At 41.0% G+C, this 21,547-nt stretch overlaps 1 protein-coding gene across 5 annotated transcripts in view; it reads left to right on the top strand.

Annotated features, from left to right (window-relative positions):
- Positions 1 to 21,547, top strand: part of Macf1 (microtubule actin crosslinking factor 1) — a 327,638-nt gene that overhangs the window by 120,498 nt on the left and 185,593 nt on the right. For all 5 annotated transcript variants that reach the window (XM_055610796.1, XM_055610794.1, XM_055610795.1 and 2 more), the window contains exons 2-5: positions 1,305 to 1,366; positions 13,048 to 13,137; positions 16,904 to 16,981; positions 20,825 to 20,917. In XM_055610796.1, the coding sequence (XP_055466771.1) occupies positions 1,305 to 1,366; positions 13,048 to 13,137; positions 16,904 to 16,981; positions 20,825 to 20,917 (323 nt within the window). The remainder of the gene's footprint in view (positions 1 to 1,304; positions 1,367 to 13,047; positions 13,138 to 16,903; positions 16,982 to 20,824; positions 20,918 to 21,547) is intronic.

Here is a 21,547-nt window from a genome sequence, read left to right as displayed (position 1 = left end):
TCTATCTATCTATCTATCTATCTATCTATCTATCTATCTATCTATCTGTGTCTCCATCTCGTATATATGTATATATCCATGAATATATAGGGGTGTGTGTGTGCGCGATGTAAATCTAGTTTCTAGGAAAGATCAAGTGAAATTTGTCCTGTTGCAGTTGGGGGCAGCAGGGAATGGTCAGTGACAGTGAGGATGATTTGTTTGATGGTTTTATCTTGTTTTTCCTTTTAAAAATTATTATTAGGGGCTGGCAGGATGGTTGAGTAGAAAAGGTGTTGCTGCCATATCTGATAACCTGAGTTCAATCCCTGGGCCCCATATGATAAAAGGAGAGAGGTATCTGACTCTCAGGTTGTCATCTGACCTGAAAGACACACATCCCATGGCATGTGTTCTTTCTCTCTCAGTAAAATTTAATAAAAATTTGAAAGTAATTATTAGCATATTCATTGGACAAAAGATATGTTTCATTCTATTTTCATACACATATACGATGTATTTTGCTCAGGGTCACCCAGTGAGGATGATTGAATATGGTGCTGTATGGATGATGCAGGCTTTGGATAAATAGAAAAGCATCAGAGCTGGTGACTCAGTTTCCTGGAATTGGCTCTGGGAAATTGCCTCAAGTGAATCTTCCACAGGACTGGTTGTCTGTGGGACAGTTCATTGTCAAATATTGACAGAATTGATGTTTCTGATAACGAGGTTTTGCAAGGGGGTGGGAGGTTGTGAGAAAGAGGAGGAGTTTGTCTTTGTAAGATTTAGGAGAAGGGAGAGGGGATTGGTGTGCAGGGGAGCTCTGACCTGGGTGGCTTTGTGGTTTTGGCTGATGTTAATGGCAGGTGAGGAAATGGGAATGGAGTGTTGGCATGAGAGGAGGCAGCAGTCGGAGGTGGGTAACATGGTTCGGGAGACTTAATGATTGTAGTATCTGTACTGTGCTCTGAGCCTTCTACCCCTCTCTTGGTTCTCGTTAAAACTTCAGCCTGTTGGGACATGTGAGGGATGCACGAGATTGATCACGCATCCCCTGGTCTACTCAGATTGTTGTGCTGCTATGAGATGTTTGAGTCATGTGATTATGTCCAATCTGTAAAATGACAAAATGGTCATAACCAAAAAAGTAATAGAAGAGGTTTCAATGAGCTAGATCTTCCTAGCAAGAAGTCATTGTCTCCTGGTTCAGTACCTGAAGTCAATGTTTTGTATTGGTTCTAGAGAAACTGGGATGTGGACAGGGTAGTGTGGGAACTTGCTGCTGCAGAGCACTAAGTCAGCATCCATATGTGTTTCTTTTGCAGATGAGCGGGACCGGGTACAAAAGAAAACGTTCACCAAGTGGGTCAACAAGCACTTGATGAAGGTAGGATTCTTTCACATGTTTCCCAACTTCTATTCTGTGTGTGTGTGCATGTGTATATGTGCATGGTTTTGTATGTGTGTGAGTTCTTGTATATGTAGAAGCCAGAGCTTGATGTCAGAAGTCATTCTTGATTGATTTTCCATTTTGTTAGGAACAAACAAGAAGTAGATGGGTGAGGCAGAGCTCATTGGTCTTGCTAGCTTGCTAGCTTGCTAGCTCAGAGTCTTGCTAGCTGGCTTACTTTGAGGATCCCCTGTGCCTGCCTTCTGAGGCTGTAATTTCTGGCACCATACCCACCCAGCATTTATATAAGTGTCTGAATTCCAGGCTTCATGCTTATCTTATCCCTAGCCCCACTTTAGTCTTCATTCTTGTATGATAGGCACTTTAACTGCTGAGCCATCTCCCCAGTCTCCTCATATTTTATAAATGTGGAACCAACAGTGTTATATGTGCTGCCTCGGCACAGTAAGGCTGGCAGTACCAGGTGATGTTCCTAAGATTCTGCGAACAGCACTTCTAACTTTAAAAGTTATTTTATAGGGGTGGAGAGTTGGCCTAGAGGTTAACAACACTTGCTGCTCTTGCAGAGGACCAGGGCTTGATGCTACACAGCCACATGGTGGCTCACAACCATCCATAACTCCAGTTCCAGAGTTTCCTATGCTCTATCTGACTTCTGCAGATGGAGCAGACCCACATGGTACACAAACACACATGCAGGCAAAACACTTATACACATAGAATAAACAAGTAAATGAATTTAACTTATAAAAAGAAGTTGTTTTACAAACTGTTTCATCATCATCATCATCATTATCATCTGTAATACTAGAGGTTTAACCCAAGACAAAGGCTCCCTGTGTTGCCCATCTGATTTTCAACTTTCAACCTTTCTGTCTTGGTCTCCAAAGTAGCAGGCATTATAGGCATTTGCCATTATACCTGAAAAGCCCATTTATTTTAAAATCTAGTCATGTAAGGATAGGACTGGAGCCTTTTGTAAATTTTAAGTGTTTAGTTTATTTGTGGGGGAGGGAGAATGGGAGAAGTACTGAGGATAGAACCCAGGGCCTTGACTTGCCATTGTGCTTCATCTCCAGCCCTAGCTGGTAGAGTTTTATGATTTTATTAAAATCAAGAAGCATGGGGAGCTCTATCCACTGATGCATTTGTAATCCTAGCACTCAGGAGGCAGAGACAGGTGATCCCTGTACAAGCTTTCTAGTTAGACTAGGCGGATTAGTAAGGTCCAGGTCCATTGGGAACCCTGCCTCAGTTCAGCAGTAAAAACTGGAGAATGAGTTAGGAAGACACTGCTGTCAACTTTTGGCCTTCACACATGCACATACGTGTGTACTTATATTCTTCCCCACATGTGGCCCCGAGCACATTTGAACAGACATACACATGCACATATATACCACACATGTACAAACATGCAAAGAATAATAAGACCAAGGCAGAAGTTATGACTCTCTTAAGGTTTGTCTGCCTGGCAGTCAGAGCCAAGCAAAGTACACTCTAATAATTACCGATGCTCTGTGAGGAGTTGCTGGTGCTCAGTGATTGACCCACTTATTTAAAGTGAGTTTATGTGTGAGTGTACATGGGTGGGTGATTGTGAGTGTGTGCCATAGTACATTATGTTCAAGTCAGAGGTCAGTTTGCATCGTGAAACTGCAGACTCTCAGGCCTTGGTTTGGTGGTGAGAATCTTTGCCTGCTGAGCCATGTCGCCTTTTCTCATCCCTTATTTTGAGACAGGGCCTCACTGTGTAACCCAGGCTTCCCTTGAATTTGAGATCCTCCTGTCTCTGCCTCTCTATTTGACTGTAGCAGCACTCTCTTAGTTGCCATATTCAGTGACCTGGCTTTACTTGTCTGTTTAACACTGCTGTCTGTTCCTTGAAACTTTTCTTCTGTTGACTTGTAGAAACACTGCTTTCCCTCAATTATTTTCTCTTCTATGAATGTTGTTTATTCTGCCCGCTTTCTCTTTCTCTCCGAGACAGACTAGTCTCAACAGTATAGTCTCAGATCTGCTCCTGCTTTTATCTCTTGAATGGTGCTTTGTGGAGCTGAAGATGGAGCCCACAGCCTTGTCCCTGCTGGGCAAGCATTCTCACAGCGGAGCTATGGCCTCCTCTTTTTTTTTTTCCCTGTCTCTTTCACTGCCTTTTTTATTTTGTCTTCAGTGTTGATGTTCCCTACATTCTACACTTGACCATGTTCATGTCTTGTTCTGTGCCCTTCAGCAGTTTTGTTTTAGTCATAGTGATTGATTGGTTGCTGAAATACAAAGAAACACAAGTAGAAGTAGTCACAGGGTGATCCCACTGAATCCAGCTTCCAGAGGCAGCTGGGGTTTATGAAAACAAGTTATCACACAACTCCTCTTTCTTTATGGAGCCTTACTTCCCTCTCCTTTGTTTCTGTTTGTGTCTCCTGCGTTCATCTCTCTCTTTGATTATGTCTAAGTCATGGTGCCTTTCCCTCAGATGGTAAGGCACATCTGTGAGTTACATGTGTAGTGGCAATTCTGGATTTTGGTTTCTTTAAAAAAAAAACATACTAATATTATAAAAATATTTTTTTGTTTTACTCCCAGGCGTGGGGATATCAGGCTTTTTGCAGCAGCTGACTATGATTTGCCTTTTGCTCTAACAAAGGCATGGTTTTGTCAGTTGCAGATAGTTTCTGAGATTTTGTGACAGTTGGAATTCTGGGAACTTTTCAGAGGCCGTATGAATGCTAGGGCCCCAATAGGCAGGGGTTGGTGATTGTTGGTTGTTCAGGGGAGTTGGTTGTGGTTTGTTAGTAGTTGTATTCAAAGTAAAAACAAGAAGAAAGAAATTAGATTCAAAGATCTCTATCTCTCTTTCTCCTTTATCCTTTTTCTCCTATCTAGTGATAGGGGGTGAAACTAGGGGAATCAAAGAGTGGGAAAAAGAAGAACCACAAAGTAGCAAACACAAGCTATAAGCAAAGAAGAAACAAGGAAGAAATTAGATTCAGATCTATCTCTTTTTTTCTCTCCCTCTCTCTCTCGCCCCTCTATTCTTTCTCTCCTATCTACTGAAAAGGAGTGAAATGGGATAAAAAAGGATGGGAAAGAGAAAAAAGAACCCACAAAGTAGCAAAGACTGACTATACACATGCCTCTAAAGACACAAACATAACATTTGACTGGGGTTTGTTTGTTTGTTTTTGTTTTTGTTTTTGTTTTTCCTTCCAGTTGGGTCAGTTGTTCAGGAGAACCAACCCAGAGGTGGTTACATATTCAAACATAGCTCCTTAGGACCACCTGTTCAGTGTCAACTACAGTGAGGGTGATTTTCAAACCTGGATAAAAAGAACCTTTTCTACACTTTACCTCAAGCCCAAATGTATCTTTCCCAGGTGTACTTTACAGATTTATCTGCATGTTGCCCAGGCATGTCCTATATTTGACACATCTCAAATAGCTAAATGCCTTTGGCTTGTCCAGGTCAGGAATCTAGAATCATATTTGATTCAGGACTGCCAGTAGCAATCTGTCCCTTGTTACCAAATCTGATAATTCAGCCCAGGAAGGTGGCTTGCTTCTGTGTTCTCCACATCTGTGGCTTTTGTTCCTGCCCAAGGCTTCTCTATTTCTTGCCTTGACCACCATAATAGTTTCTTTCTTTCTCTCTCTCTCACCCCTTTCTTTCTTTGTTGTGTGTGTGAAGTGGGCATGGCCATGTGTGGAGTACAACAGACAACCTTTTTTTTTTTTAAGATTTATTTATTTTATGTATGAGTGCTCTATCAGCATGTACACCTACATGCCAGAAGGGAGTACCATATCTCATTACCATATCTCATTGGTGGTTGTGAGCCACCACGTGGTTACTGGGAATTGAACTCAGGAGCTCTGGATAAGGAGACAGTGCTTTTTAATTGCTGAGCCATCTCTCCAGCCCCATAATAGTTTCTTAACAAAGTGGTCTGTAACTGTACTGATTGATGCTGGTGTTTTATAGTAAGTCCTTCTGATGGATTAGCTCACAGTCTTTCATCGATGGTGCTGAATGTTCTATTATTAATAAGCTTATCTTATTAGTGAGGAAAATGAGGTTTAGGAGGATGTATAGCTTGTTTGGAGTCACACTCATAAAAATAAGTAAACTGACAATTTAGACCTCAGCCAACCTAAACTTTGTTGCACCTGTGAAACTGGCTCTGGCTTCTCCTGTGTGTGTGTGTGTGTGTGTGTGTGAGAGAGAGAGAGAGAGAGAGAGAGAGGGAGAGAGAGAGAAAGAGAGGGAAAAGGAGGGAAATCAGTGAGTTTAATAGGATTCGCAACTTAGCAGTGGCTGCTACTGAAAAAGTCTCTCCCTCAGCAGCCATTCGCAGCCTGTCAGCCTGGGAAGGGGTGGGACCACTGCCTGCCACCCCACCCCCACATAGTGCCAAATTCCTTTCCTATCTAAAGCTCTTGCTGAACTGTGAGGCATGCTATTTTATTTCTCTGTATCTTTGGTCTGCTTTCCCTCTGGCTGCTTTGCCTATCAACTTAATATCCTTAAATAATTATTTTTCTGATTCCCTCATGTAAAATCAACTGCCCTTTCCTTAGTGCATTTCCTCATATTCCTTATGTACTTCTGTTACAGTATTCATATGCTTTTTTCTGACTCTTTCTGCTAGGTTGATGTTTGTTGTCAGATTGTATCTCTGTTTTAGTTTTATTTCCATTGCTGTGATAACATACTCAGACAAAACAACTTTAGGGGGAAAAAGGGTTTATCTGGCTACAGTTCCAGGTCACAGTCCATCTTTGGGGCTTGAAGCAGTTAGTCACATTGCATCCACAGTCAAGAGCAGAGAAATAACCACAGACATGCTTACTTTTAAACAGTTCAAGGCCCAGCCTAGGAAATGGTCTACCCACATTTAGGTGGGTCTTCCCATCTCAGTTAACAATTAAGAACAATTCTCACAGGCATGCCTATAGGCCAGCCTGATCTAGTAGTCCTTCATTGAGACTTTTCCCAGGTGAATCTATCTAGGTTGTGTCAAGTTGAGAATTTTATGCAGTGTTCTGCCTATATTCCAGAAGAGGGCACCAGATCTCACTGTAGATGGTTGTGAGCCACCATGTGGTTGCTGGGAATTGAACTCAGGATGTTTGGAAGAACAGTGCTCTTAACCTCTGAGCCATCTCTCCGGCCCTCAAGTTGAGAATTTAACCAAAATGTGTCTTGTTTTTTTGTAGCATCCAAACAAAGAAAGACAGGAGAGGGGAGGGGTGGAGGGAAGACAACTAAAAGATTATTTACTGCTGTAAATTCAAGGAATGATTACCTGTTACCTCTAGTTGATGGTAGGGATGGTATGCCTCTCGGTCGTAATTCAGAGACCTTCTCAACCTGGTTCTAGCCTACTTGTCTAGTTTCATTTCCAGATAGTCTCTTCTGTGGAATTTAAGCTGTAGTCACACCAAGAGCTCCCTGCTCCCCGAGGTCTTTGTACTTTTATGCTGCTTTCTTTGTTCTTCTTCCTAGAGTATACACCCTAGTCTCCTACGCTTGGCCACTGCCTGCTGACCATTTTTGGCTTAGGGATATAATCTTTCCAATCTTCTGACCTGCTTTCCTTAGACTAAATCACTGGCAATTTCATCTCTAATCTGTGTCCCTTGGGGCAGATGCCTCTGTGCTTGTTAAGAGTGCCCACTGAGACTGTATAATATTACTTATCTGCAAACATGGGACATGAGAGTTATCCAATCCAACATGTATTTGTTATCTTGAGTAAATAATAGTAGTTTTCATTTATAGCTCGGGAAGTGCATTTTTATCTGATTTGCTTTTTATAATAATCTCCAAAGAGGGTTCCCGCCTATCTTTTATGGATTTTAGAATATAATCCTCTCAGTTTTCATGACAAAAGAAAGTGAAAATTAGGGAGGAAAACTGATTTTTCCAAGATCATGCCATTAGTGAGAGGTGGAGGTAAGAGACATTCGTAAGTTATGTGACCAAAACTACTAGGTGTTTCTACTAATCATGGCCCATACCTTATACCTGTCTTAACAGTTGGATGAGCCAAATGTCCTGACTCAAGCTGTACCACTAAACTTTCTCAAACAGCGTCAAATGCTCTGGCTCCTTGTAGCTGATGTTGCCTGTTGGGCCACTACCTCAGTGCTGTGTGATGACAGGAGCTCTGGGAAAGGGAAACTAGATGAACACATCATAGCATTGTTAGACCTTGGAGGCCAGCCAGAGCTTTGACTAAATCTTTGGCATAATTTTCCAGACTTCCAGACTTATGGTTCCAACCTCACCTTTTCATCTTGGGATAGTGAAAGAGGTGTGTGTGTGTGGGGGGGAGATCTACTGGTAATCAGAATCATTGTAGTAAGATTTCATTCTTTGAACTTAGGGTTGAAAGTTAGGTAACAAATTTTGTTTTGTGAAGTTCAGGCATCTTTTGCTTGCCTATGCAAGTACATTCAGATTAATTCTTTCTTTGGCCAGTAGGCCAGTGTAAGATCAAAACCAAGTAAGCCTCTCAAATTCTAGATTTAGTTGATCTAGAATCTTTTGGGTTCCCAAATATCTCTTTGGGGAATGGCTTGTTGTAGAGTAAGAAAATTAACTCCTCTTTATTAATTGCAAGCAGGACTGATCCAATCTTAGAAGATATTTGTAAGGAATATAAGCATCTGAAATGCATAAACAACCTAACTTATAATACAAACCCACAAACCATCATTGTGCCAGAACCATCCAAAAAGGAAAGTCAGGCCATGTTTAAATTATTTCTCTATTGATAATGCAGAGATTGTCTCTAAGTTCTAATAGCTGATAAAATAGATCTTCCCAAAGAGATTCCCATGAAAAGGATGGGATGCTGGGCCTGATGTGTAATATTTACAAACCTGGCACTTAGGTTGGGAGGATTGCTGTGAGTTCACGACTAGCCCGGACTACAAAGAGGTCACTGTCTTAAAAAAAAAAAAAGAAAGAAAGAAAGAAAGAAAAAAAGGACGATATTATATTTCTTCAGGAGCAGAAATGTTTTTCTAAAAGATAGAACGATTCTCTTCATTTTTATTCATGTGTGCAGTCTAGAAGTCACTGGTCTTGGGATTTTAGTAAGAATTCCAGTTATACCAGCAAATCTTTTCAAACTCCAAATATTAACTGTTGTTTCCAGCTTGTCCCTTTCCTTCCCTTCTCTCTTTTCTGCCCCTTTCCCCTCCCTCTCCTTCTCTTCCTTTTCTATTCTCCCCTCGTTTTTTTCTTTTTTGTGGTTTTGGTTTTTCAGTCAGTATCACTCACACCCAGGGTGATCTCAAACATACCTGTTTCCTATTTCAGTTTTTCAAGTGCTGAGGTGACTAGTGTGAGATGCCACATCTGACTTCCCTGTATACTTGAGTACCTCACTGAATATAGGGTAACACTCAGGATTCCCAGCACTGATTTGAATGCAGCCCCTGCTCAGGCTATTTGAGAATAGGGTTCACTATTCTCCAAACAGTACATGGATTTTCATACTCTCCCCTCTTCCCATTTCTGGGAAGTATCAGAGCAGGTACTTGTTAGAGACTGAGGAAAGGAACACTGTTTTTGCTTCCTGAGCGTGACTCAGTTGTTGTGGACATTTCTGCCTGGGTTGGTTATTCAGGGCTGATAGCATGTTACACTGGTCTCAGCCCATTGCAAGCTTTGGCCTGTGTTAAACTTGGACTTTGTTAAAGATTTTTCCACTTCTATGCTTAAAGCTTGTTTATTAAATGGTAAACAAAACCAACCTTTTGTGGATTTTACCTTGTTACTGTCATCGTCATCATCATCAAACTTCCATCAATCAAAATTGACTACTATTACCATTTAGAGTCCAGTATTGGAGGAATTTTTTTTTTTTTTAAGATTAAAAAAAAATCCTCTGCTCCAGACACCTCAGTAGACTACAAGCCATGTGCCTGTGCGCTATGTGCCTGTGTACTGGGCTGCAGAGACTGGGAGGTCCCTCTCCTCATCCTACTGCTTCAGTAGTAATTCCTGGACTTTCTGTTGAGCACAAGTCTTTCCTGAGTAAATGTTAATTGACTTCTGTTTTTAGTGTGTTAGACTTTTCCTTAAAGAGAAATTTACCTAGCTAGTCAGTATGGACTTCCCCTCTTAAACTTCAGAGTCCTACTAATTCTGAAGTTACCAGGCTCAGTCTCACGTTTTCTCCATTTTCACGGAAGTATGGGTTCCCCCACCCTTCTTTTTCATTGTGCTGAGAATTGAACCCAGGAGTGATTAGTGATTCCTCCCCTCACCGGCATGCTTGCAAATACACACACACACACACACACACACACACACACACACACACACACAATTTGTACTAATTTATAGGGGCATAAAACAACTTTTTAAAGGGCTAGCAAGATGGTGTAGTGGGTAAAAGTACTTGCTGGGAAAGCCTGACGACCTGAGTTTAATTCCGGGAACTCACTGTGAATGGAGAAAACTGACTCTTGAAGTTGTCCTCTGACCTCTATAAGCATAGGCATATGCCCACCACACACACCACATAAAAATGACAACAATGATGGTGATAATAATGGATTTCTTTTTAAAACCTTAGAACAGTTTTGGTGATGCTCACCTGGATTCCTGTAGCACTGTGTGGTACAGTCTCCTCCTTTTGCTGTGCTTTCTTCTTTCATTTTTCCTGCTTCTCTTATTCTGCTTTTTCTTTGCTTTGTTTCTCCCTCTTGGTCTTTACTTTAGTGATTGCTTTTCCATATCTTGCCTTCTAATTTTGGCTTCTCCCTGAGGCCCCATCCCTAGCACTCTGTTCTTTTTCCTTGCCCCTGTCTTTGAAAGCCCAGTATTTCTCATGTTTTCAGCTAATGCCTCAGTGCATATGACTCCCAAAGTGAAGGTCTCAGCTGACTCAGGTTGAATTCTGATAGTTCCAACTGCTTTAAGAACATTTCTATTTGAAGGTCTTTTCACTGGCCATTTTAAACTTGCTGTATTTAAATTTTATTTTCTATAATATGGCTTTCCCTTCTAATCTTCATGATCTGTTTATTTGCTAGTAGTAAATTGTTTTTTCTACAACCAAATCTTGAAATATTGAGTCATTTGAGGGAAGAATGTTGATATTTTGGAGTGGCTGGCTTGGTTTGTTTCTATAGAGTCATGAGAGCCAAATGATAAATTTTCAGCAATTTTGTAAACTGGTTACAAATTTACAATTAAAAAATTATATATAAACTCATAAATACTTGAAGTTTTTAGCTTCCTCATAATTTTACTCTTCATATTAATTATGACTGCTGTGTCTCTATGATAGAAATATTATATAATGATGTGCTACTATTCATTTTATCTCAATATGACAGTTTGAAGTTAGTTGGGGTGAAAATTTTTTTTTTACCAGGAAAGTCAGCAGTGCTACTAAGTTTGAACCAGGTGTCTGGCTTGTTCATTGTCTAGACTGAAGAGAGTGATAGAGAAAGTGTTATATTGTAGATACATTTTTTAAAGTGTTTATGTCTAGATCCAGTACAGTGTTCTTTATTTGAAAGATATCATTCATGGTAAATCAGCTTTTACAATTGTAGTCTACTGTTACCTTATCTCCCCCACCCCCACCCCCACCTCCACTCCAGTTTGTTTCTTTGAAAGATCTCACACAGTTTAGACTGGCCTCAAACTCACCAGTTGAGAATGACTCTAAGCTTTTTTGTATGTGTTTTGAGACAGGATTTCTCTGTGTAGCCCTGGCTGTCCTTAAACTCTCTCTGTAGACCAGGCTGGTCTTAAAACTCACTGAGCTTGGGGCTGCAGAGATGGCTCAGAGGTTAAGAGCACTTCCAGAGGTCCTGAGTTCAATTCCCAGCAAACTCATGGTGGCTCCTAATCATCTATATAATGAGATCTGGTGCCCTCTTCTGGCGTGAAGCCATACATGCGGGCAGAACAATTGTGTATATAATAAATAAAGAAATCCTAAAACAAAAACAAAAACAAACAAACAAACAAAAAAAAAACCTCACTGAGCAGCTTACCTGCCTCTACCTCCTGAGTGCTGGGATTAAAGGTGTGTCAGGTCTTGTATGTACCACCTAAGTGCTAGGATTATAGGTGGATGTCATTAGCCTTGTTTATGTGCTTCCAGGTATTGAACCCAGGGCTTTCTGCCTGCTGGCTGGGTACCCCATCAACTGAGCTATATTCCCTGTCCAGACTCGTGTGTGTGTGTGTGTGTGTGTGTGTGTGTGTGTGTGTGTGTGTGTGTCTGTGTGTGTGTGTGTCTGTGTGTGTGTGTTTGTAGAGGCCAGAGAACAATCTCTGGTGTTGTTCCTCTTCAGTCTATTATCCACCTTGGTTTTTAAGACATCGTTTGTCACTCAGATCTGGGGTTTTCCAATTATTCTAGGCTGGCTAGCCAGCAGAATGTCTAATTTCTTGTATTGGGATTACAAGTGCTTGCTGTTGTACCCAGCATTTTACATGATTTCTGGGGTCAAACTTGTTCCTACTCCTAAGGCACATGCTTTAGAAACAGCCATCTTTCTAACTCTGAGCTTACTTTTTAGACAGGGTCTCACTTTGTAGCGCAGGATAACTTGGAGCAGCTTCAGCCTCTCAATGCTAGGGTTATAGGTACCCAGCTTAAACTCATTACTTCTGAAAATAGCTTTTCTTTTGTGGTAAAAAAATTATTTATGTACAAATTGTTTTCTTCCTATTTTTACAAGTCTTCTCTTAGTGTCACTTAGTAAAGTTGTTGCTAAATTTGGAAAGAGCCAGAAAACCTGTGGCAGCTCAGCCATAGCTGTAAGATCTGGGTTCTTCAGAGCCTAGATCCCCATTCCTTCTGTGGAACAGGAATAATAACTTTACAAAACAGTTGTTGGGATCAAGTAAAGAAACCAAGATGGTGGCTAAACATACAGCTTAGTGCTTAATGGGGGAGACTAGGCCAGAAAGACCAGACTGAAACCCAAGTTTCCATTTGTGAGCTTTGACAGTACTGAATCCTCATGTATAAAATAGGAATGACAATAACAGTACTCACAGGTGTGAGAGAGGTATGAGTATTTTATGAGTATTTTATATAAAATATAAAGCAGTTAACATCATGTTTGACATCAAACACATTTTCTAAAGTGGGCTCTGTTTTCACAATAGTTTTAATTATGAAATTAAATTTGTTTTAATTAATAAAAATTAGAAATTAAAGATAAATTTCAAATTCATTATTAGAAATATGTAGAAATGAAGGGTCAAATTGGAGTATACCCCATGAATCCAGGTGCCTTGCCCTTGGATTTTGCTGTACACCCTGAAAGGATTGTCTGACACTAAGTGGGCTCTGCTCATTTTAGCCACCCACTAATCACATTTAGTCATTTTTGAAATGTTCTCAGGATGAGTCCCCATCTCCTTGTCCAATATTCTAGAATGTTGCCCGGGGTTGTTTCGTATATGATTGATGCGGCTTCATCGCAGAAAGCACACATGCTCTGACAAACACTATTACTCCATATGGATTTTATTTGGAGTTGGAAATTCCCGAGTTTTATTTTCTTGGTTCACATCCATAGACTTATCTAGCACTAGACACTCTTCGGTAGATGATCACGTGATTGCAGATCAGGTAATGACTGGTTTGTCAAATTCTCCTCCACAGGTTCGCAAGCACATCAATGATCTATATGAAGACCTTCGGGATGGGCACAACCTGATCTCCCTGTTGGAGGTCCTCTCGGGCATCAAACTGGTGAGCTACTTTCTTCTAATGAGTGTCCTGTAAGCGAGGCTACTGACAGCAGTCCATAAAGATATCTGTGGGCAGCCTTGCTGCTTGCTTCATTGGGTTGGAGGGAGGAGAGGTTATTGATACACTTTATTTCTAATTCAGGCATATAGTTTACAAGTGACATCATCTCAATTTATGCATTATGTATTGTCATGTGAGGCCCCTCTACCTTGAGCTCTAAGGATTGAACCTGAGACCTCACACCTGCTAGAAGGCACTGTACAATTAAATTATGTCTTCAGCTTTCAGTCTTGATAAGATCAGAAATAGTTTTACTTTGTACTGCCTGATGACTTCTTAGTCACTCTTCATCTCTCTCTAATACTGATATTTCAGGAACATTATATTCACATTTAAAGGCTTTTTTAAATAAATTGTATTTTTTTCTAGTTTGTATAGACTCCTCATTTCTCTGTTGTTGTCTTTTTACATTTTCTGTACTGAGCTAAGCATTTGAAGTTTACTTAAACAACCCAGGTGTTTGGAGTTTATCTTCCATGCCTTGTTGAGTCTCACAGGTGTGGAAAGGTGCTGACGTTGGTGCCTGAGCACAGTCTCATAAAGCAGTACCTATGGCCTCCTTAGATAATTAGCTGCTCCTGGCATGTCCCAGAACATGTTTAACAGTGCTTGTGGGAAACCCTTTCCTACCTAAAAGGGAATCCTACCTGAGCCTCCTGGCCAGTCAAAGGATAGCGCTTATACTTGCTTTGTTTGAGAGATTAAAATGACATTCCTTTGGCCATTGTTTCAAATATCTAAGCCTAATGGAACAAGTGTCCCTTGTGGTTCAGCATCTTTCTCTCTAGTGCATAAGCAATACTTTTTCATTTGGAAACGTCCACACTTGAATATCAGAAGCGTCTGTAGGGAGAGAGCTGCAGAGGCACACAGCACAAGCAGTCTAAATCTCAGCCCACTCAACGCCTCTAGTGGATTCTTAGTCACTGTTTGTTGTGCTAAAAGAATAAAATTTGGCACACTAGATTTCACTGCTTATGCGAAGTTCGGCTCCTTCTAGGATTGGACTGGGCTTCCCTGAGCCCTTTGTTTTGGGTTTACTTTGGAAACAAAAACTTGGTGGTATGATTATTTGTATGTATTTTTAGTGGTCAGAATGTGTAATTCCTGGTTCTTTTCTGGCCTTCATTTATTACTATAGTAAGATATTAGAATTGCATTGTTCCATGCTAGACTTTATTCTTCAGCACTCATTTAATATACGTCATACTATTGATTGGTGTATCTGACGAATTTCCAGTGGTTTTCATGTTGGAAAGATACTGCTTACAGAGTAAAGGCTCCAGTTTAATTTCTGTTCCTAACCTTCGAAGACCTGCGGGTTATATGGAGTTACTCATATCATCTTTTCACCATAAAGCATCTAATATAATATCTCTCAGAGTTGTTCTTGTCATCTTTTCCTCCCATAGCTGATTCATAGATGTAGGGTAGGTGGACACGGAGAATTGAAGATGTGCTGGAAATAAGAAGTGCTCAGCATGATCTGCTCTGCTCTTTATTGGATTTTTTTTTTCTCTTTTTTTGGAGGTGGGAGGTGTTTTCACTTTTAGATAAGAACCATTCATTCATTTCTCTTTCGTGTGTGTGTGTGTGTGTATTTGTGTGTGTTTGCATGTGTCTGCACGTGCACAAATGTGTGCGTGCACATATGTGCATATGTGTGTATGTGTATTTTCTTTTCTGTTCCTCTATTGTGTTTTCTTTGGTTGGTGACCAAAGGAGCCAGCAGGGCTGAAGACCCTTCGTCTCGTGAGCATGCCCTCCTGGCGTCATACAAACAGCGAGGATCAGGAGGAGGAAGATGATGATGATGTAGTAGGTCTTTTGAGGGATGCCAACATCCCAGCTGGCACTGCAGGGCCATCAGAGAGGCCAAAGTTCTCAAGGTCTCCAAGTAGCTTGGTCACTAATTGCCTTCTTTTTCTACCAGGGAATATGAGTCCCAAAGAAAGTGGTTAACTAATTGTGTCTACTGTTACTGTTAGATAATCCTGAAGTGGGAATTGTTTTGCTTATCTGGAAATGGTTACTACAAAAACAATTATAGTACCTGGAAGTGTCAAGTCCCTTTGTGACCTGGAGACCTATGGCTTTCTGCTGGCCTTTGTGTGTTCTCTGAATCTGACTGCAGAACTTGGAAAGTTTAGCTGACAGCATGAACATTAATTGCTCACAATTCCACAATATAAACTAACTGGTATTCTCTCTCCATTTCTAGACTCTGGGTTCTTAGCAAGCACGTGTCAATTGTTTTCAAAATAGAGGGTTGTTTGCAAACTCACTGCATGAGATACTGTGGCCTTGGTCAGTAATATCGCCAGTTACTGTAAGGAACAGAGATTTAACTTGCATGTTTTATTTTTTTTTACTTTTGGTGGAGTGTATGTTAGGAATAGATTAGTGTTAGTAAGAGGAGTCTTTTCTGCTGATAGGTTCTAACCCATAATCTTTCTCCAGAAACGGGGCAACCACCTCAGTCCCTGCTCTATTAAAGTCAGCTTTGCATCTCCCTTCCCCATGGCCTTACCACTTTGTTTAGACTGTCATTCTCTAAGATATATTCTTTGTTGATTTGAAATGACTGAGAAAAGGTTCTTGCTGAAAAAAATTTCCGTCAAGCTTCACAGAAGAAGTTACCTGTTGCACAGAGAGGCCTTGGTGTCTCTGCAAACTATCCCATTTGGAGAACGTTGTTTAGAGATGCTGGAGAGTATCTGGAAGGACGCTCTCATTCCTCTCTGAGTGTTGGGCTACTTTTTGCTGTTAAAACATTTCCTTATTGCAGATCTCACCACAGAACTGCCTTATATTTGTTCAGTGTCTAATTAGCAGTTCCGATTTAATATTTACAAATGAATTGGGTGTAACCTGATGAAGGTGATGTTTCAGCCCTAGCTTTAGAAAAAATAAAGCAGCACTGCAGAGCGAGGAGATTGAGAGAAGATGCCTGTTCTCACAGCATTTGCTGGACAGACATACTTTACTTATGTCCTAGTAGGCATGATTGAGCCTTGGGCAAGGGTGACAGTCACCAGATGGAGGTGGCTTTTCTTTGCTTTATAGTATGACCCAAGGATTATGTAGCAGAAACAGTTTTCTTTGATTGTTAAAAACCATCAGACATTATTGCTCTGAGACTTTTATCTGGCCATGCGTGGCTTTCTTGCAGCGACTCTCACCTCCTTGAGAGATGGGTTACTTTCTAGATTTTGTCACCATTTTGGAATTCTTTCACTTTTCTTGAGCACCAGTAACTCCATTTTCTGTACTTAAAAATTGCCTTCCTAGTCAGGCAGGTTTATGATAAAGGTTGGTTCCACCCGTTGCTGAGTTATGCCTTTTCTCTGCAGTGTAGATAATTGTGCTTTTAGGAGTTATAGAGATATGCTGTCTTCCGACTAACCTCACACTGCAAATCAAGCTCTGCCACTCAGAAGAGCCTGTGTAGAAGGCAACACTGATGCAGCATTGGAGCCTAGATAAGCTTGTGGGTTTGTGTGATAGAGTGGTGTGCAAAGCATTGTCAGCTGCTGAGAGCCTGGTCTATACATGCAGGCCCTGCTGCTCTTAAAGGTGCTTCATTTAATGCTCCCATGCCTGGCTTCAGCCATGAGGAATTCTTGTGTGGTCTTTTAGTTCTTGAAGTGAAAAAGGAAAGGTAAATTACAGTAGCTAAAATTAGCATCCCCTTTCTTCCTTGCAGCCCCGGGAGAAGGGCAGGATGCGCTTTCACAGGCTGCAGAATGTGCAGATTGCCCTGGACTTCCTGAAGCAGCGGCAGGTAAGAACAGCTGATGGCTTCCAGTTCATCTTTACAGAGAACTGTACTTCTGTGAGAAGATCAGTGTTCATGAACAGAGATTACACTAAAAGAAAGACCCTGAACAGGGTGGAGGGAGCAAAAATGAAGATGAAAAAAACCTGTGAAGAAGTACAACAAAATGCTTCATTGTTCTAAGATGGGACAAGGGAAGTCCAGGATAGTTTCTCAGACATTTTTGGGGTTAGGGTTAGGGGGTTACGGTTAGGTTAAGTTTAGAGAGATTTAGAGTTTAGGATTAGGTTAAGATGGGTTAGGGGGTTAGGTTAGGTTAGGGTTAGAGGGGTTAGGGTTAGAGGTTAGGCGTAGCTGGCCTGAAACTTATTATGTAGAGCAGGCTAGCCTCAATTTTACAGAGATCTGCTTACCTCTGCTTTCCAAGTGCTAGGACTAAAGATGTATGCCATTATACCCTTCAGTCTGTTCTCAAACGCTACATGTCTCTGTCTCAGCCAACTACTGACACGGAAATGAGTGGCTTTCCTGCAGCGACACTCACCTCCTTGAGAGATGGGTTACTTTCTAGATTTTGTCACCATTTTGGAATTCTTTCACTTTTCTTGAGCACCAGTAACTCCATTCTTTGTACTTAAAAATTGCCAGGCAGGTTTATGATAAAGTTAGTTCCACCCAATACTGAATTATGCAGGTAGGACTTTCTGCCTTTATAAAAGTGCACTGCCAAGTCGGGCCAAGAGAACTGTTTTAATAAAGTAGAAAAGTATTTGGAGTATAGTAGCCCTAGATAGCAGAGAGAAAAAGACATTATTTTCTTCCTGCATAAGGAAGACAGCAAGAGGTTTTCAGACAGAGGAGGAGAAGCCAGTAAAAGGGAAAAGGAAAAAGACTGAAAAGTATCATAAGGATTAAGAGTCAGAGCTATGTGTGGTCCTTGTCTTTGATGCATTAGTTGGGAGGCTGAGGCAGAATTTGAGCCCATACTGGGCTCCATAGCAAGACCCTAACTCAAAAGAAGACAAAACAAAACAAAATTACCAAGGATCAAAACAAAAACAAACACCAAATTAAACAAAAGGGTAGAAGAGTCCTAAAATGTTCATTTTAGAAGACACCTTAAGAGATCCAAAAATCCAATTTCTTGACTTGAATGAAAGAGAATGAGATCTGGTTATCTGACATGACCTGGCCCAGATCACAGAAGTTAGATCAGAGCTAGGACTTAACCATCAGTCTCCTGACATGTGGGTTAGTGTCCTCCTGTCAGTACTGGTCTCTATACCTTCTGTCCTCTCAGGGCTTCCTAATCTGTGAGACCATGTCCAGGGAACACAGGATAAGAATTAGAGCACAGTTGGTGTGGTTAATTAATTTAGAGTTAGGGTCTCACTATGTAGCCCTAGATGGCCTGGAATTCTCTATGTAGACCAGGCCTTCCTTGAGCTTATGAAGATCTACTGCCTCTGCCTCCTGAGTACTGAGAATAAAAGCATATACTGCCAATCCTGGCTGGTAAGGTTATTTTTGAAAGGGAAAAGACCTGCATTTTGTTCTGAAATACAGGGAGAAGGACAGAAGGAGGGGTGAAGATGTTGCTGGCTTGTGCTAGGGTAGAGGGCAGAGGGCACACCTCCCCAGTGTGAACTATATGGAAAACATTTGGTGTAGCTAGGATTGCCTAGCAACAGTAAGAGTCAACATGACATTATATGGTATGCGTATTTTTTTAGTCTAATTACCTTGGGAAAATGTTCTTAGTGCTTCCATAATAATATGTGAATGTAGCATTTATTACTGTATTGTTACTTCCCCATTTGCCCAACTTAGAAAAACGTGGGTTTTCTAAGAACAGTAACATGTTCTTAATATTCTTAACTTCAGTACTCATCATATCAAGTGGTCTATAATTGATGAAGATGCATTTGTTTAAATAATTTAATAATGAATGATGGGAGAAATAGGCTGTTGGGATATTTATGAGGAGACTAAATTGGAATGTCTGTATGTTGAGTTAGAAGAACCCCAAAGGGGTCTTAGCAGACAAGCTAAAATAAGAATTGATTAGCTAGAAGTGCAAATAGGGACAGAGAGTAGAATCAATTACTATACTAGAAGGAAAATGCGGGTAGATGATAACCTCAGAAAGGCAGGGAGTTACTAGAGCAGTTCTTTGTAATGGTGTGGCCCATGCAGTTGTTCAGGTTACCAAAAATGCTTGAGTCATCGATGTGACTGCTAAGATTGTAAGAAGCATGGTAGATGATAGGTAGGAAAAGAAAATAGGAGTCAGATGCTAAGGTCATTGAGGAAATTACTAGAAGGTAATCTGCTCAAGGGAGCTGTCATCCCAGGGAAAGAAGTGGGACTAGGGAATATGAACTCAACTGGTACTGCCCTTATACCAGCTCTAGGTTAGTGACTAGTGACTAGGGAAACTGAATACCCAGATTGGAGGGGCAGGTCCTCCCACCTCCACCACCCCCAGGAACTAGAGCCTAGTTGAAGAAAAGGGAAGAACTGTTTCAGCTGAACTTTAGTGTAACCTCTGAGTGGAGTCACAGGGGTCTTTTACAGAAAGCCCAATAGAAGAGGTGGAGCACGGACCTCCCCTTCCAGCTTGTTACAAGTAATACAAACTCCGAGAGAATGACCAGTGGGTTGAAGTTGATGAGTGGCTTACCCAGCGCACTCTCAGTTTTAAAAGCCTACATCTTAATTAAGGATCCTCAGTTTTAGGCCTGAGAAATGGCTCAGTGGTTAAGAGAACTTATTGCTCTTTCAGAGGATGTAATCTGTTTCTAGCACCCACGTGCTACTTTACAACTGTCTGTAGCTCCAGTTCCAGAGGATGTGGAGCCCTCTTCTGGCTTCCATGGCCACCAGACATACGTGGTATAGGTGAAACACTCAGAAAATATAAACAAACTAGCAAATAAATAACATGCCTTTAATCCCAAGACTGCTGGGTCTACACAGAGAGATGGTGCCTCAAAGAACCAGCAAAACAAAACCTCTCGGTTTCCTGCAAAGTAGGATAGTTGGTCACCAAGGGGAGGGGCATCTATAGGTTTATGTACATTGTGTTCTTGGAATGGGATTTTACACTGAGGAATGGGCTTTAGGACTAAGTTTGAGATGGGGATTATATCAAGAAGAGAGATCTGTGACAGAGAAAAAGAAATAGAGAGAGAAGCAGGGAGTGGTGAGGGAGAGAGAACTGGAAATGCAGAGAGAAGCAGGGAGTGGTGAGGAAGAGATGGCATCTCTTTTAACCCCCAAAGACAAGAACAAGTCAGGATTCTGACTAATGAAGCAACTCACGATACCATATGCTCACAAGGTTGCTTTGCTGGTTAGAGGGACTAGAGTATTGGAGCTTTACTCAGAAGTGCCAAAAATTGGAAATAATCCATAAACCCTTCAGTGGATGAGTGGGTAAGCTCAGGCAGGACATCTGTACAATAGAATACCCCATGGCAATTAAAAAGAACAAGCCATTCATATAGCAGCCTGAATGGGAGTCTCAAGAACATTATGCTCTGTAGAGGGGGAAAAGCAGCCTAGGATCAAAGGTTACACGCCATTTATATGACTTTCTAGAAAAAGCAAAATGAGTCAGTGGTTGTCAGGACCTCAGAATGGAGCAGAATCCAAGTGTTTGAAAGTGGGCATCATGGGGCCTCTTTTGAAATAATTAGAGTTGTTTTATATGGTGCTGTAAAAGTATTAGAACTCATGGACTCTTTACCCAAAAATTAATTTAACTGTATGGTAATAGTGAAAATAAGTAAAAATCAATCCAGACAAGAAATTTCTTGAGCTCTAAGACTGGCTTTTCTTTTTCAGGTGAAGCTAGTGAATATTCGCAATGATGACATCACAGATGGCAATCCTAAGCTAACCCTGGGCCTGATCTGGACCATTATTTTACACTTCCAGGTAAAGTCTAGGGTTCTTTTTGCTCAATTTGTAATTGCATTGAAACCTGTGCCCCAGAATTTGTATTACTTCTCTGTATTTGGCAGTTATCAGCAATGGGTTATCAAGAGTTGGAAAGGAAAATTTAGGGTGTGTGTGCCCGGAAACAAGATGCTGTATCCTAAACCGCCAGAGCCATAAATTTTGCATTATGAAAATAGAGGTAGTGTTTCTCATTTGTTTTGGTCTTTTCCCTGGAAATCTAGAATTAGATGTCTGTTCTCTTTAGTGAAGTCAAACCTGGGCTGTGTAGGGCCTTAGTATGAGAGGTAGGGCGATGTTGGGTCTGATCTTTTAGGGTGTGTGAAGCATCTAACTGCTCTGATAAGACTCTTCTCATCTGATCTTTAAGTACTTCCAGTTAATCACAGACCCTTAGTTGCTGTTTGTGCTGGGAGCATATCCTATAGCGGCTTTCGGAGCCCATGGCATCCTGAAACGTTTACATGCTTGTAAAGGCCTTCCTGGGGCTGCTTCTTTCTAAGTTGGCACAAATTCTTCTCAAGTCTGGACTGATGTTAGAAAAGAACAGCCCTCTTTTAGCAAAAAGAGTGTTCTTTTTAAATTAGTTTTAGTCCAGCCTAACAAAGC

This window comes from Psammomys obesus, unplaced genomic scaffold (assembly GCF_907164565.1).
Source record: "Psammomys obesus unplaced genomic scaffold, mPsaObe1.curated_primary_1811, whole genome shotgun sequence".
NCBI classification, from domain to species: Eukaryota; Metazoa; Chordata; class Mammalia; order Rodentia; family Muridae; genus Psammomys; species Psammomys obesus.
This window is presented reverse-complemented; position numbering and strand designations above follow the sequence as displayed.